Source organism: Manis pentadactyla, chromosome 13 (assembly GCF_030020395.1).
Source record: "Manis pentadactyla isolate mManPen7 chromosome 13, mManPen7.hap1, whole genome shotgun sequence".
NCBI lineage: Eukaryota > Metazoa > Chordata > Mammalia > Pholidota > Manidae > Manis > Manis pentadactyla.
This window is the reverse complement of record NC_080031.1, coordinates 92,767,195-92,781,787: the sequence shown is the minus strand read 5'-3', so window position 1 is coordinate 92,781,787 and position 14,593 is coordinate 92,767,195. Positions and strand designations below refer to the sequence as shown.

Below are 14,593 nucleotides of genomic sequence, written 5' to 3'. Positions count from 1 at the left end.
AGGCCTGAGCTGCTGCTCCCACCCTCAGTTCCCGGCTTCCACCAGCTCTCATTTCTGGAGCCTGCCCCCCTGCACTCCATCCTCGCAGGGACATTCTTGGTTCAGGCGTCACCTGCACATTATTGCAACCTACCTGGACCCCGTGCTTCCAGGCTGTGCCCCATTGCCAGGGAGGCCTTTTCACTATGCACATGCCTTGCCCACCCTCTGCAGCTTTTGGCGTCCTCCTGGCAGCTGGCAGTGGCCAGGAGCCCCCGGCCCCAGATGTCGGACTCCTCCCCACATGCCCCTCTGAAAGAGCACTTGGCAGGGACTGCACTCAAGAGCCTGCGGGGAAGGTTCACCCCACATTGCAGGCGTGCGGGTGATGATGCCTTTGCAGATGGCAGCCCTCCAGGTCAGCTGCAGGCTGAACCTCTTCCAGCTTCCCAGGGCAGCAAATGGCCCTCACCCCATTGCAAGGGAGGGCGTGTTTACAGACCTGCACCAGGTCATCCAGGCAACTCTGGTCTTCCAAGCAAATAGACTTGAGAGAAAGCAGTTATTTGGGTACAAAGCTGGTCCACCTGGCTTCTCCTGAAATCAGGAGCTGAACCGATGTCCTGCCCTTGCAGTGGAAAGAGAAAGGGCCTCAGGGCTCTCTAGACCGTGTCAGGCACTGGAGCCCCATCCCTAACCCAACTCTGGCCACCTGGGGAGCCAGGTGGGGGCCCTAGCACTGGGCACACAGGCTGGGTTCAGTGAGTGACAGTTCCTGCCACCGTGATGGTCACTGACCCCAGCAGGAGGAGCCCTTGAGGCTGAAGGAATGAATCCCTTTCGGGCCAGTGCCCAGCACCCAGGCTGTGGCTCCTGACAGGCGTCTGCAGACATTCGAGGCAGCCTTCAGCAAGTCACAAGCGCCCTCTGGTGATACCAGGTCAGGAACCGGAGCCCACAGGAAACAACTTCATTCATAGAGGTGGCGACTTGAGAGTTGGGGTCATTCAACAACTATTTGCTGTGTTCTCGCTGTGTATGAGGGATATTGCTTGGCCTTTGGGGTATAATAGCAAGAAAGACATCCAGGGCTTCTACCCCTTGGAGGCTGTGGTTGAGCAGCAGAGAGAAGCAAATTCCATGCGAATTCCAACCTTGCTATGTGCTGCGGTCAGAGCCAACAACCCAAGCCTGGCCTGGAGGAGGGGGGCCAGAGGCGCTGCCCCATGGGCGGGAGGTTTGAGCCAAGGTCAGGCCACGCAGGTGCTGACCAGTGGGCACGTCACTCCTGCAGGAGGAATGTCCAGGCAGAGGATGCCGAGACAGTGTGCACCCAGGACAGGCAGCCTGGCTAGAGAACAGGGGAGTGAGGGACGGGGTCCCTGAGGCCAGTGGCCTGGAGCACCCAGCCTCTTCAGGCCAGTGGCTGCCTCCCCAGGGGCCTTGAGATGGAGGGAATTTGCAGTGGCATTCAACCAGGGGAGGACCAGACTTAAGAACTTTGCAAACCCGTCTGGCTGCCCAGTGGAAGCAGTGGGTTCCCCATCACGGGAGGTATACAAGGGCTGCCACACCCACCTGTCAAGAAGGGCATGGAAGGAGAGACGGGCCCCAGCGGGTCATCTTCCCACAAGAGTGAGTCATTCCACCAGCGGGGCCATCAAACTTAAGAGGACAGCATGTCAGGAGCCCGGCTCACCCCCAAGCCGGGGGCACTTCAGAGGCTCTCAGATGTCCCCCAGAGTCAGTGTGGGGAGGGGAGACGACAGGAAGGCAGAGCAGGGGTAACTGGGAAGGCTCCTCGGGGTGACCTGTGAGTCTGGAAGGAGGCACTTGCAAGGCAGAAGGCTTCTTGAATGCCAAGCCAAGGGGCACAGCGGCTTTGTGCTGAGGGTGGTGGGGAAGGGGGTGGCAGGTGCTGCTAAGCCACAGGGGGCTGGTGAGGAAGGAGCCACGCAAGGTTCAGGCATGAGATTCAGGCTGGTGGCACAGGCTGGGCTGGCCGTGCCTGGCCTCTCCGAGCTCATTTCCTCATCTGTGAAGGGAGGGTAACAGTCATGCCTGCCTGACGGCTAGGCTCAGGGTCGGCGCCCAGATGGGAAGACGAGGGTGTGTGTCTTTCAGCTCCGTGCCCGCTCCATGCCTAGCTTCCTGGCCCAGCACATTACAGTCACACTCATTCCACCCACTTCCTCTGGTGCTGCCCACCGGGTGCCACACTGCAGGCCGGCTGCTGTCACCTGTGGGGAGCCATTCCATCCGCACCATGTCCGCTTTCCAGAGGAGGGAAGTCGTGCAGCTCACCCCAAGTTCTGCAGGGTGTGGGGGGGCAGCAATCTGGATGCCCCTGTTCCTTCAGGGCTCAGGAAGGGTGGGTGTGTGGGGCCTGCAGGCTAGTGCAGAAGGGAGGACAAGGTGAGGGACCAGAAACAGGGCCGCCGCTCAGAGAGACGGCTCAGAGCTGGAACTGTGGGCTCACAAGCCCACTGACGCTGCGTGGGGACCAGCCAGCAGCGGAAGCAGGAGCGGCTGGCCGGGTGTGGGAGAGCACGGGGAGCCATAGGGCCTGGGCCGAACTGGGGGGCACCCCTGCCCAATTCAGCCCATGCAGGTCAATCATTACCACATCTTCCAAAATTTCAAGAGAAGCTGGAAATCCAACCTTACACAAAGTCTTGGAATTCCTAAGAGTTCCGACCATGTCATTACCGGTAGGTGACAACCGTGTTGTCTATGAAAACCACAAAGGGCCCACAGCACAGCCCGGGGAGCGACCAAGGACTCAAACGTGAGTAAGGCAGGGAAGAAGCAGGCAAAGGGCCCTGCGGAGAGGGGCTGGAGGGCCGCGTAGGGCGTGGCGGGGCTCCCCAGTCCCCGCAGCACACGCGCAGCGTCTGCGGCAGCGTCACTGTTCCCTGGTGTACTGGGAACGCCGGGTCCCAGCCGCACCTGCACTGTGCTGGCCCAGGCAGGTTGTCTCCCTTTAGACCGTCTCCATCTCCACCGGGGCCACGGCCCCCCTGGTCAGCTGCGCCGTCCTGTTGGGTGGCCGCCCCAGGGGGGTCTGCCACCAGAATGGCCGCCCCAGCCCAACTGCTGCACCCAGCGCTTTCCACCAGACCAGCCCCATGTGGCCGAGCTGAACCCACCCCACCACTGGCGGCTCAGAAGGACCCAGCCCGGCTCACTGGCCCACCTGCCGTCCTCCCACACCCAGTGGGAGTCGGGCCCTTTTCTCCCCTCCACCCTACCCAGGAACAATTTTTCTCTCGATACCTGACAGGGTAAATCACGTAACAGGCAAATGTGTAATTTAAGCAGGTATTTGGGGATCAGTTCAAGGGCATAACACCACCTCTTCTAGCCATGATGTATGACCCGGACACCTGTGTGTAATTGCTTGCAGCCCATGCAGGACATTCACTGGCCCAAAATAGAAGCCAGCTGGCTTCCTGGCCTCACAGAATCATAGAGCTAAAAGGCACCCAAGCGATTTTCTAAGCTGAGGGTTACAAACCCAGATGCCTCTACAGAGCTTGCAGGTCAGCCCGGCGACAGGACAGCAAGCCAGGTGTGAGGCAGTCGGGTGGGGAGCCCGTGGCCCGGGACAGTGACTGACAAGGAGCCCTTGAGCCAGTATTGCCTTCATGTGGACCCCAGAGTGCAAGATCTCCCAGCTTTTCAAGAAAAGGCCAAAACATGGCTATTTATGTGAAACATGACACGTTTTAAATATGACAACTAATCTGGTTAGTTTTGTTTTGTTTTGTAACTGCAAGGACCAAACCATACCTGGCCAGCCGTTCACCGTACAGACGCGGAGCAGAGGGCAGCAGCGTGGGCAGGCCCCTGACCACGGCAGGCTCCTGGGACCCCACCCAAGCCTCATGGCTTGCTGAGTTGGGATGCGATTGGTGACTGTCCACAGTGCCCCAGACCCAGAGAAGGGGTTCCGGGGAGAAGCTGTGTGCCACCAGGGCATAAGCTGCAGCCGGGCTGGGCCCAAGTGGGAGGCCTCTCTCCCTCCCTTTCCCTAGGGAGGAATTCCAATCTGGGAAATCACTAAGCCAGGACAGTCTTGCTGTGGCCCACGTGTGTGCAAACAGCCTGGCCTGAGAAATCAGAACCACATGGTGTTGACCTGCCCCGAGGGGCTGCCCACCCACCCTAATGACGGAGGGCTCACACAGGAATGTGCACGTCCCAGGCGGGGACGCCAGACCCCAACAGCCTTGTAGTTTGATGAATTGTCAACATCTGGGCCTTAATTACTGGGCCCTGGACTGATAATCCTGGTCAAGGCCCTCCTCCAGGACCCCTGTCCCAGTAAGTGCACGTTCAGGGCTCCATTCCCCGATGGAAGCCGGCACTGTGAATTACGGCCAGAAAGCAAGACAGTGCCCCAGCCCCTGGCGGTCTGAGCGCTACCCTGTCTCACCTAAGCACAGCCGGTTAGCTGATTTAGTTCCATTCTGCAGATATTCTCGCTGCTGATGGGGGCGCCTGAGCCACACAGAACAGGGAGGAGCAGCCCCGTTGCTGCAGGGTCCCTCCGAGCCTTCCTCCCGGGATGAACACTGAGAGGCTTCAGCAGCGGAGCCGCCATCCTCCATGTCCCAAACTTACTTCACTGAGAACTCTCCCCTTTATCCACCCTTGTTTATTTTCCTCAAAGGATGGCTCTGCGGAAGCTGCTTAGGGAATGCTCAGCGGAGGGAGGGAGGTAGCAGACTCATGAAGGCCCAGACCAGCGTCCCACTGCTGGCCACTCAAAGGTCACTTCCCGGCGCTGCCCCCGCCAGGACCGACGCACACCCCTGCCCTATGCAGCCTCCACCCGGCTGGCCTGCAGGGTCTCGCGTCTTGGGTTGGTCTGGGAGAGGAGACAAAGGAGACTGACTTGGAACCTATCTTAAACTGTCATTTGGGAGGATAAGGGCATGATCTCCATTTTACAGATGAAGAAACTAAGGCTTTAGGACACTCGGGTGGCTCAGCAAGGCCAGGGGCTGAGCCAGCCTGGGGCTGGGAGCCCTGCCCTCCCGGCCTGCTCCTCACGTGCAGCTCCAGGCTTTGTTTGCTTCTCGCACATCAGGAAACATCCTGGATCTCAGCTGCCCTACAGAGGAAAGGGTGATTTAAAACAGAACTGAGGCTTGTAAACAGCTGTGGGGTCTTGCGGAGGGCAGAAGGCGTTGAAAACCTCCTGTGACTTCCACGGCTTTGATGAGGCAGGGGCGGGAGCCAGCAGGGGTGGGCACCTACGGGCACTGTGCTGTGGCATCTGACCCTCGGGGTCACGTGCCCTGGGGAAGCTGAGGCTCCAAAAAGGGGGCCAGAACCCTGGCAAAGCCCGCCCGCCTTCACCCTGTGGGCTGCTCCAGTGCCCTTCCTTCCAGCCCCTCCTGAGGGAGATGCAATGAGAGGCGGGTGGGCGGGGAGTGGGGGGGCAGGGAGGAACAGGGTGCAGCCGCCAGTGGGTGCCCCGTGGTCTAGGGCAGATCAGGGCTGCCTTGACGGCACAGGACCGCACCACCGTGACTGTGCCTCCATCCAGGCTGGGGCTTTGCTCTGTCAGACTGCCCAGCTCCCCAGAACCATCTCCTCATGCTCAGAACCAGCTTGTCGTCACTGGGACACTCTGCCTGGACTCTGCCCCTCCTCGGTCCCGCCTGACCGTACCCTGTACCCCGTGTTTGTCCTTGGACCCCTTCACGTCAGCCCCGGGCTCTCCCCTGGGGTGTTTCTGCCCCTCTCAGGGCCTCCCTCCAGCCCATGCGAACATCTGGTCCATAGTCTACACAGCCTCCCACCCTCCGGTGCTTTGCTAAGGCTCAGCCAGGCCCTGAGATGAGGGGTCCAGTGAGGAACACCACCCTCCTGGAGACCTGCAAGACAGCTCAGACAAGTCTTGAATGAAAGAAACCTTACAGGGTGTAACCGGTGTTTCTCAAACTTACTTGATCATGGAACCCCTTTCCCCAGACAAGCCTTTTAACATTCTGCTTTGGGACAAAAAAAAGTTAACTGTTAACACCAGCTTGGAAAAGGCAGTATGTAGGGGAACTGTCTGCTGGGGACTCTCAGCCTAGGGCCTAGCCTCCTCCAGGACAATCATGCCCCCAAACTGGACACGTTCATCTGACTTTACAGCCAGGATGTTTGCTTTCTCCCCACTCCCACTCTGAGTCCCCTCCTCCGTGACTCCCAGGTCACCCAGCTGACTCCAAGGTCACCCCGCAGCCTCTCCAAGGGTCAGCTGTTTCCCCAGGCAGAAAATTCAGGAACCTGTCTGGACGCAGATTTCCTGCCTGCCTTCAGAGGTGAGCCCAGAGCCACCCCCACAGACCAAGTCAGCGGCTCCATGTCGGCTCCCACCGTCGGCTACTGGAACCCTCTGCTCTGTGAATATTTACACGTGGGGTTTCTGGGTTTGCAGGGGGAATCTTCTTTGTATCAGATCCAACAACACACAGCTGCAATTTGGGGTTCCCGGGAATTAGAGACAACTTTCCTTCGGCTACGTGGTGGGTGTGGCCCTGGGCACTGCCCAAAGCACCCTCCGCCTTCAGTCGGGAGCTAGAAGCTTGCTCACTTGTTTAAAACTCTTAAGTCCTCTAATCCAAGAGCTCTGTGTTCCCAAATGTAAGCAGTGCTCTGGGTGGGAAAATTGGCCTTTTTACATTTAGGGGCTTCTCACACACTAGAAAGAGGCCTCCAGGACCACCAGGTGCACAGGAGCTGGCAGATGACAGCATCCTTCCCAGGAGACAGAGAGGCCTGAGGTCCCTCTCCGGAAGGGGCAGCCGAGGTCTGGCTTGGAAAGCTTCCGGAGACAGCTGGTGACAAGAGTTGCCCCCTCTGGAGTCCAAGCCAATGGAACATCCCAGGCTGCCTTCTGCAGGGGACACTTCTAGAAAAGCAGGGCACCTAGAGTTCTGTGTGCTTCACGTCAACCCAGCAGACATCCTGGAGCCAGGGATGGATCAGAGGCAGCCCCAGCCCTAGGCAGGACCAAACCAGGCCACATGCTCAGTGCCCAGGCCTGGGGTGATGGGGGGGGGCCCTCTGGGCACCAGAATATGAAGTCTGGATGTCATCCTTCAGGAGAGAAGCCCCCCAGAGAGCTCAAGTAAGAGAGCAGTGAGGTCAGATTTGCACTCTAAAAAGTTCTCCAGTGCAGTGTGCGGGAAAGCCCACAGGCAGTAGTCAGGGAAGGGCCACAGGGATGATGCCCGGGGCTCACGTGTGTGGTGGGGCTTTCCTGAAACCCAGGGTGAGGAGGGCTGACTATGTCATGCCTCACAGTTGCCAGGGACCCTATTCTCCTTCTACCCAAAGGCCACTGGACCCAAGGGTGGGTACTGCTCAGCCCACACAGAGCTTTAAAAATAAGCAAGGGCCCTGTGTATGTGCTTCTCCAGGCACAGACTGCTTGCTGAAGGGTCACACAGACACTAGTGTCAGTGCCACCCCCCAGAGAGGAGCCCGGTGGAGGGAAGCTTTGCTTTGCCCTGTCTCCTGCACTTCACATGCACACTTCACTCAATGCACAGAGCACCTTGCCAGAGACCCACACGGACAGTCAGCAAGGCAGGGGCCACCTCCCTGCTACAGACAGCGAGGCCCGGGGCCCCAGCAGCATGTAGGAAAGTGAGAATCTGGTCCCAGGTATGTCTGAATGCAGAACCTGCCTCCTCCAACCACTCCGCATATCTCCTGGAGCCACAGGGCTTTCCAGCTGAAGGATGGAGACCCAGCTCTGTGGCAGACACACAAGGTGGATGGTGCTTCTTCCTGGGGAGGCTCCCATAAGTGGGGCCATTTGAGCTGGGCCTTGAAGAATGAGTAGTTCTCCAGGTGGAGGCAAGACTCTGTTTGGTGGAGAGAGATAGAAAAGCACAGCTTGGGTCCAGGAAACAGTGTGATAAAAGGCAGTGCATAGGGCCTCAACAGGCACCAGATATACCCGAGAAACCACTGGAGCAGCTCTTTCCAAATCCCAAGGGCTGTCAGGAGCCTGTGCATGTGGTGGAGTTTAGAGGAAAAAACGGAATAAAGCCTGCTGTGGAAGAAAAGGCGATAAGAATGCTGAGGCTCAGAGAGGTTGACTGGCTCACCCAGGGTCACACAGTCAGTGTGTCTGTCCGATCCAGCACTCCCTCTGGCAGAGGGTTAGGGTGAGAGAGGGCTCAGAGAGCCCTGCCCAGGGAGCAGGATCTGCTCAGTGGTGGGCACAGACACACCAGGGATCCCAAAAGGAAGTCAAGGTCCATCAGGCTCCACCCCAGGTCCCCTGGGAGGGCCATCTGTCACCCCTGCTGCAGCGGAGGGAGCACTGCGTGGAGAGTGGGGCCTGCTTCAGCCCTTGGACAGTCCCTCTGGCTCAGCTTCCTCTGCAGGATGGGCCCCAGTGCCTGCTTCCCAGGGCCACAGTAAGGGAGATGCCATGGATTCTAAAATGACAGACATTTGTGGCCATGCCCCGGGGCCTCCGCCTCAGTGGTTCCAGGGGCAGGACGCCTGCGTCCTTCAGGCCTGGCCCTGCTCTGTGTTCCAGCCCTTATCAGAGGCCTGCAGACAAATCACCCCATCCAGGCCCTGCTTGCTGTTCCCAGCTGCCACCGGCGACTGAACAGTGAGCCCCACTGTGTCCTCCCGCCCAGCACAGGAAGAGCTTTATTTTGTTCTAAGCTGCACCTTTGTCTCTTTTTCATTTTGGTCTGAATTGCAGATTTTTTAATCCATGCAGGTTTTTGAAAGGGCCAAATCTATGCTGCACTTGAGCTCAGTTCAGCAGAACCCAGGGGCCTGGGCACAGAGCCTAAGGTGGAGGCCACGTCAGATGAGGTGGCCGGGGCCCATGCACAGGCGAGGTCCGGGGAGCAGTGGGATGGAGCAGGGAAGGCTTGGAAGGGGCACGGCCGACCAGAGGGGAGAGAGCGGCCTAGCGGCTAGGCTGGGCTGCCCCCGGAGGCTTGCACGCACAGAGGACATAGCACCGAAGCACGTCCTGGCCTCCAGCCTGGCCTGTTATTGGCTGAGGGGCCTTAGGCAAGGTCTTTCCCTCACTGGGCCTCTTTCCTGCTCTATAAGACGGGGGTGACAGCACCTGCCTTACCGGTTTGCTGTGGTGTTTCAGACTAAGTAGGGGACCACAGAGGGCCCCCAGAGGACACCCAGGACGGACTGGGCCCGTGTGTGTTGGGGCAGCAGAGAGGGCCAGGCCTGGGTGAGCAGCCAGGGGTAGAGAAGCCCAGGGGAACATGGCCCTGGGAGGCTTCCCAGGGTCTAAGTGTAGGAGGCTGACCAGGGTTCCCCAGGGCCTAGATCCCCAAGACTTTGGAATGACCCTACTTCCTGTCCTCTGGGACCCGACCTGCCCCCAGGCAATTGCCCTGATGTCCAGACCCTCAGCTGACCTTGAGGCTGGCTGCCAGAAGTACTTAAGAGCCAATTTTCAGAACTGCTCTGGTTTCCTGTCTGTAGTGAGGCCCTAGAGGAGGGGCCACTTTTGCGGCAGTTGGGGAATTGGCACACTAGCTGCCTCTACTCAGGGCAGCCTGGAGGTCAAGCCAGAGAAACCAGCCATTTACTGCTGGACCCAATAGGCAGTGTCACCAACTCCCAGGCTGTGTCCAGAGCTGAGGAAGGAGAGCCAGAGAGTTTCTCTAAAGATGAGTCACTCTCACGGGTGGAGGAGGAGGCCAGGAAGCTCATTGCAAGTGGAGGGAACAGCCCAAGCAAAGGCATGAAGGTAGGAAAGAAGCAGAGAGCTTGGGCTCAGGGAGACAGTGACCCAGGGCGACTGACTGGCAGAGGACTCCAACTCTGGTCACGGAGTGCAGTGGAGCCACAGGGAGTGACACAGACAAACCCAAGTGAGAGACCAGGGTTGGCGCTGACGCTGAGGCCGAGCTGCCCTCTCCTTGCCAGCCCCCTGCAGCTCCCTCCCTGCCTTTGCTGGGCTGTTCCCTCCGCCCACAGTGCAGCACACTTGCTATGTCCACATCCCCAAATGTTACTTTTTCAACGTAGCTCTCCCTAACCTTTTCCAGTCCTCCCAAAGCCACCCACGCTCTCTCCCTGCTCGGAACTGGCAGAACCTTTGTCTGTCCTGCACCTTCACTTACCACAATGTATCATGAATTTGCACATGGTTCATCTTTCTCACTGCCTTTCCTCAGTTGGACTCAGCGCACATTTACTGGCACATGCTCCGTGCCAGGCCTCACCAGAGCCCTGGAGACACAGGGATCCTACCCTTTTCCTGGGTCTACTGGTAGACGTCCATAGACCACACATCAGCAATACATTGCATGATGTGCAGAGTTAGAAAACGTGCTGTGCAGGAACAGATGGCCTGAATTGGGGAAGTGGAGAAGCCTGGAGGACTCCGTGGAAGAGGGGGTAACTGAGCTGAAGATAATGCACAAAGGCAAGAAGGGCGTGCCAGGCAGGTGGGCAGTGTGCAAAAGGCTTGGGAGAGTGGAGCTGCCTAGCCCATTTGCTGGAGTCGAGGGCAATGTGTGTCGGGGGATGAGGCAGTGGTGGTGAGCAGGACGTGGGTTGGCAGAGACCAGATGGACCAGTCCACAGCCCCACTGTGGGATTCTCCTACACTCCCCCATGGAGATGAGCTCCGTGCGGTTTTGTTGAGTGGGTGGGTGGGTGAGCAGTGGAGAGGGCCCTGAGTGCTGCTGTGCAGTGATCGCTGGCCCTTTGCAGACACCACAGAGGCCCCCGGGCAGTTGCTTTGTGTTTTTTTGCTTCTCAGCCTTGACTTTTGCCTGCAAAGGCCACAGCAATGCAAGGAGTAGAAAGAGCCTTCCAGTTATGTCTTAGTCCACTTGGACTGCTGTAACAAACACCACAGGCTCATAAACAATGGAAACCGATTTCTCTCAGTTCTGGAGGCTAGAAGTCCAAGATCGGGGTGCCAGCATGGTCAGGTTCTGGTGGGGGCCCTTTTCTGGGTGGCAGATGGCCACCTTCCTGCTGTGTCCTCACATGGTAGAGAGAAAGCCAGAGAGCTCTCTGCGGTCCCTTTTATAAGGGCACTGATCCCACTCATGAGGGCCCCACCCTCATGACCTAATCACCTCCCAAAGGCCCCACCTCCTAAAGCATCACATGTGAACTGGGGGGGACACAGTCCATTCCTAACACATTGTAAATAACCGAAGCTCAAGTCAAACTGGCATAAGGGAGGAAACTATTAACTGACAAATGAAAATGTGCAAGGGTAGTTTGAGTACCAGGCCCTTTGCCCCGTTTTTCTCTCTGTCTCTCAGCTCTGCCTTCCCCTCTGTTGGCTCTTTCTCAAGCCAGTGGTGCCCCCAGGAGCTCCAACCATAGCCCCATCAGGAGAAAGCCCCCTTTCCCTGAAAGAGCTCAGTGGTATTCTAAGTCCCAGACATGGTGCTCATTCCTGAACCCACCACTCTGAAATGGGGTCCTGTGCCCATGTACCTGGGTGGAGACAGGGCTGGTTTTGAAGAGATGGGGCTCTGTTGTCAGAGGAGGGGGCTCTGGACAGCCAGAGCCCCCCAACATCCAAATGCCCCCACCCCAAGTCCATGTGAAATGCACCCAGACCATGGGCTCAGGTCAGGTTTTGGTCTCCTGTCACTCACTAGCACCTCTGAGTCATACAGCACACAGGAAACACCTTTCCCGTGTGTAACCTCTGCTCTCTCTCTCGTTTTCCAGGGGCCACTGGGTCTGGATGGCAAGCCTGTAAGTGATGACAGGGCAACTCTAGGTGGTCCTGTGATGGGCTGCCACTGTGGGATTGGGAGTGACCGCAGGGCACCAGAGTGCAAGGGCCACTGGGAACCTGGTTCAGCACAGAGGGAAGTCATTTAGGCACCAGACTTGAGTTCAAATCCAGCTCTACCGCTTGCTGACCATGTGACCTTGAGGAGGCCTCGTCACCTCCAGAGCCTGAAGCTTCTGTCTGTCAAATAGGCCCGTTAAACCTCCACACAGGGATGCTAGGGACATGGAGATCTGTGGACAGCACCATCCCTGGTGTCTAGTCAGCCTTCAAAACATACAAGCCCCTCCTAGCAGGCCTCAGACATGGAACATCCCTTCATAATCTCAAGGTTTCAGTGGTGTATGGTGGGCTGATGAGTTCTCAACACCCTGGCCCGGGCCCTGTGGTCCACAGGCATCTTCAGCAGAATGAATGAGTTGCCCAGGGTGACAGCATAGTTAAATAAATAATTGGGTGTGGATGGATGGATGGGTAGACAGACAGATGGTGGATGGATGGATGGTGCACAGATGATGGATAGATGGGTAGAAGGAAGGATGGACAGATGGATGGATGATGGGTGAATAGAAGGATACATGAATAGAAGGAAGGATGGATGGATAGATGGATGAATGAATCGGTGAATGGCTGGCTAGATGGATAGATGCAAGCATGGACAGATGGATGATGGATGGAAGGATGACTGAATGGTTGAATGGATGAACGAATGCATGGATGGATGGGTGGATGGAAGAACAGTCAAATGAGGCAGAATCAGTTGGATGCATGGAAGAGTAAGTAAGTTAGTGAGTGGATAAGTGCATGATGGCTGAGCAGACAAGTGAATGGAAATGAATGGACTAACAGATGACTGAAGAGTTGACATGTGCATTATTAAAGGATAGAGGAAAGAACTGACTGCCTGGATGGTAGCTGTCGAATGAATGGAAGAGCCAATGCATTACGGGCTGAAGGGATAATGGATGGTTTGGGGGCAGCAGCCTCCTCACGGGGACCTGACAGCAGGTGCTGCGCAGGACGGGCCTGCTCTCTGGGGAGAGTGACTAGCACATGTGCTTCTGTCTCTGCTGAGAGGTGCCAGTGGGCCCTCACTGGTGACCCCCCAACCCCCCACCTCCCCCATGCAGCAGACTGAGGTGTGGAGCTTCCTTGGGGCTCTCATGAAGGGCTGACAGGCTTCTGTGTGTTTCTGCTCTGCCACCTGCAGCTGTGCTCAGTCACGTGGGCCCCTTGTGTCCCCAAAGCCTCAGGGAAGCCGGGAGGGGTACCAGCCTAGTGCCCCTCACTCATGCCTATTCTTTCTCCACATTCCTCCTCCAGGGACTGCCAGGCCCCAAGGGGGAAAAGGTAAGTGATGCTGGCAGCTGTGCAGGCACGGTCGGCGGCTGAAGGTGCCAGAAACCTGCCTGCCGAGCCCAGCTCCAGAGAGCCCTTGGGCGCGTCCCAGCCCCTCCTAGAGCCTTGGCCTCCCCACTGTCGCGGGGCTAATAGTGTCCGCCTCCCGGTGGTTACCAGGCTCACACTGGACGATTGAAGGCACCCAGAGGGTTGACTCTGCGTGCTCTTGGCACCAGAGCTTGCCAAGACTCAAAGCACAGTCTGCCCAGAATGACAGTTTCCACAGTAATTAATCGCGGGAAGGGAGTGCAGGGGGAGGACTGAACAATGCCTACTGATGGTATTCGTTGTGGGAAGGACACCCTCGCCACCAGTAAAACAGACTGTGGAAAGATGCCCCTGTGCTCGCCACAGCCCCTCGGGAGAAGGGCCTCCCTGGCACTTGGCGCTAAAATGTCATGGCAGGGTCCTAGAAGGCGGGGGGCTCCAAGTGCCTTGGCAGGGAGCGGGAGAAGGCGGCGATTCGTGCCACGTGCTGGGGTGGGGGGAGGGAGGGAACAGAGCAGACCAGGTGTGGCCAGGACAACAGGTGCCTCCAGGGAAGGGCTGGGCATGGCTGGGCCATGTCCGCCCCTGAGCCCCGCTGTGACATGGCCCACTGAGGTAAGGGTGGCCAAGGTCCCGGTCCACCATCAGCGCTGAGCGAGGCACGGGATCTGGTCCTCAGGGCTTCGGGTTTGCATTCCAGCTCCACCTCCAACTGTGTGGCCTTTGGCAAGTTGCTGGGCTCTCTGGGCCTCAGTTTCTCCATCTGTAAATGAAAGCCAGCTTCACAGAGCCATGGGGAAGATTGCTCAGGGTATAGGTCAGAGCACCCTTTGCCGATGATGAGAGGCTCGTGCGGCTGGAAGTCCAGTGGTGACCTTCCTGTCGGTGCTGGCTAATGCCACTACGGCAGGGGCTTGAAACCAGAGAGAATTGGTGTCTTGGCATCTACCACTTCTTAACATACTGCCCCGAAACTCGGTGACTTGAAACAGTTAATCACCTAATTATCATCCTTCTCCGGTCTGCAGTTCCAGGATTCCGCCCATCCCAGCTCTACCAGGGCTAGGGGCTGGCACTAGATAACAGACCACCAGGTCCCGAGCCCAGATCTGCTGGCTGTGTGACCTTAGGCAGGTTACTTAGCCTCTCTGTGCCTGTTTCCTCATTAGAAATGGAGCCAGAAGTAGAGCTTACATGTTATTTTTGTTAGAATTAAGTGAGACCATGTACATGAAGCACTGAGCACAGAATAAATGTTCGACACATGAGATGGATGAAGTTGTAAAAGTGGTGGTGATCTATCTCCCTTTTGTTCCTAGGGTGCACCAGGAGACTTTGGCCCCCGGGTAAGAACCAAGCAAGACCCCCTCACCCACCCGACGTGGTTTGTCTTATATTGTAATAAGGCATATCTAGCATGTCTTCTGGGTCCCTATAGCTTATCAC

At 57.5% G+C, this 14,593-nt stretch overlaps 1 protein-coding gene across 1 annotated transcript in view; it reads left to right on the top strand.

Moving 5' to 3' along the window:
* Window positions 1–14,593, top strand: part of COL23A1 (collagen type XXIII alpha 1 chain) — a 303,660-nt gene that overhangs the window by 268,414 nt on the left and 20,653 nt on the right. The window contains exons 6-8 of the mRNA XM_057490798.1: window positions 11,692–11,718; window positions 13,082–13,108; window positions 14,467–14,493. Coding sequence (XP_057346781.1) covers window positions 11,692–11,718; window positions 13,082–13,108; window positions 14,467–14,493 — 81 coding nt within the window. The remainder of the gene's footprint in view (window positions 1–11,691; window positions 11,719–13,081; window positions 13,109–14,466; window positions 14,494–14,593) is intronic.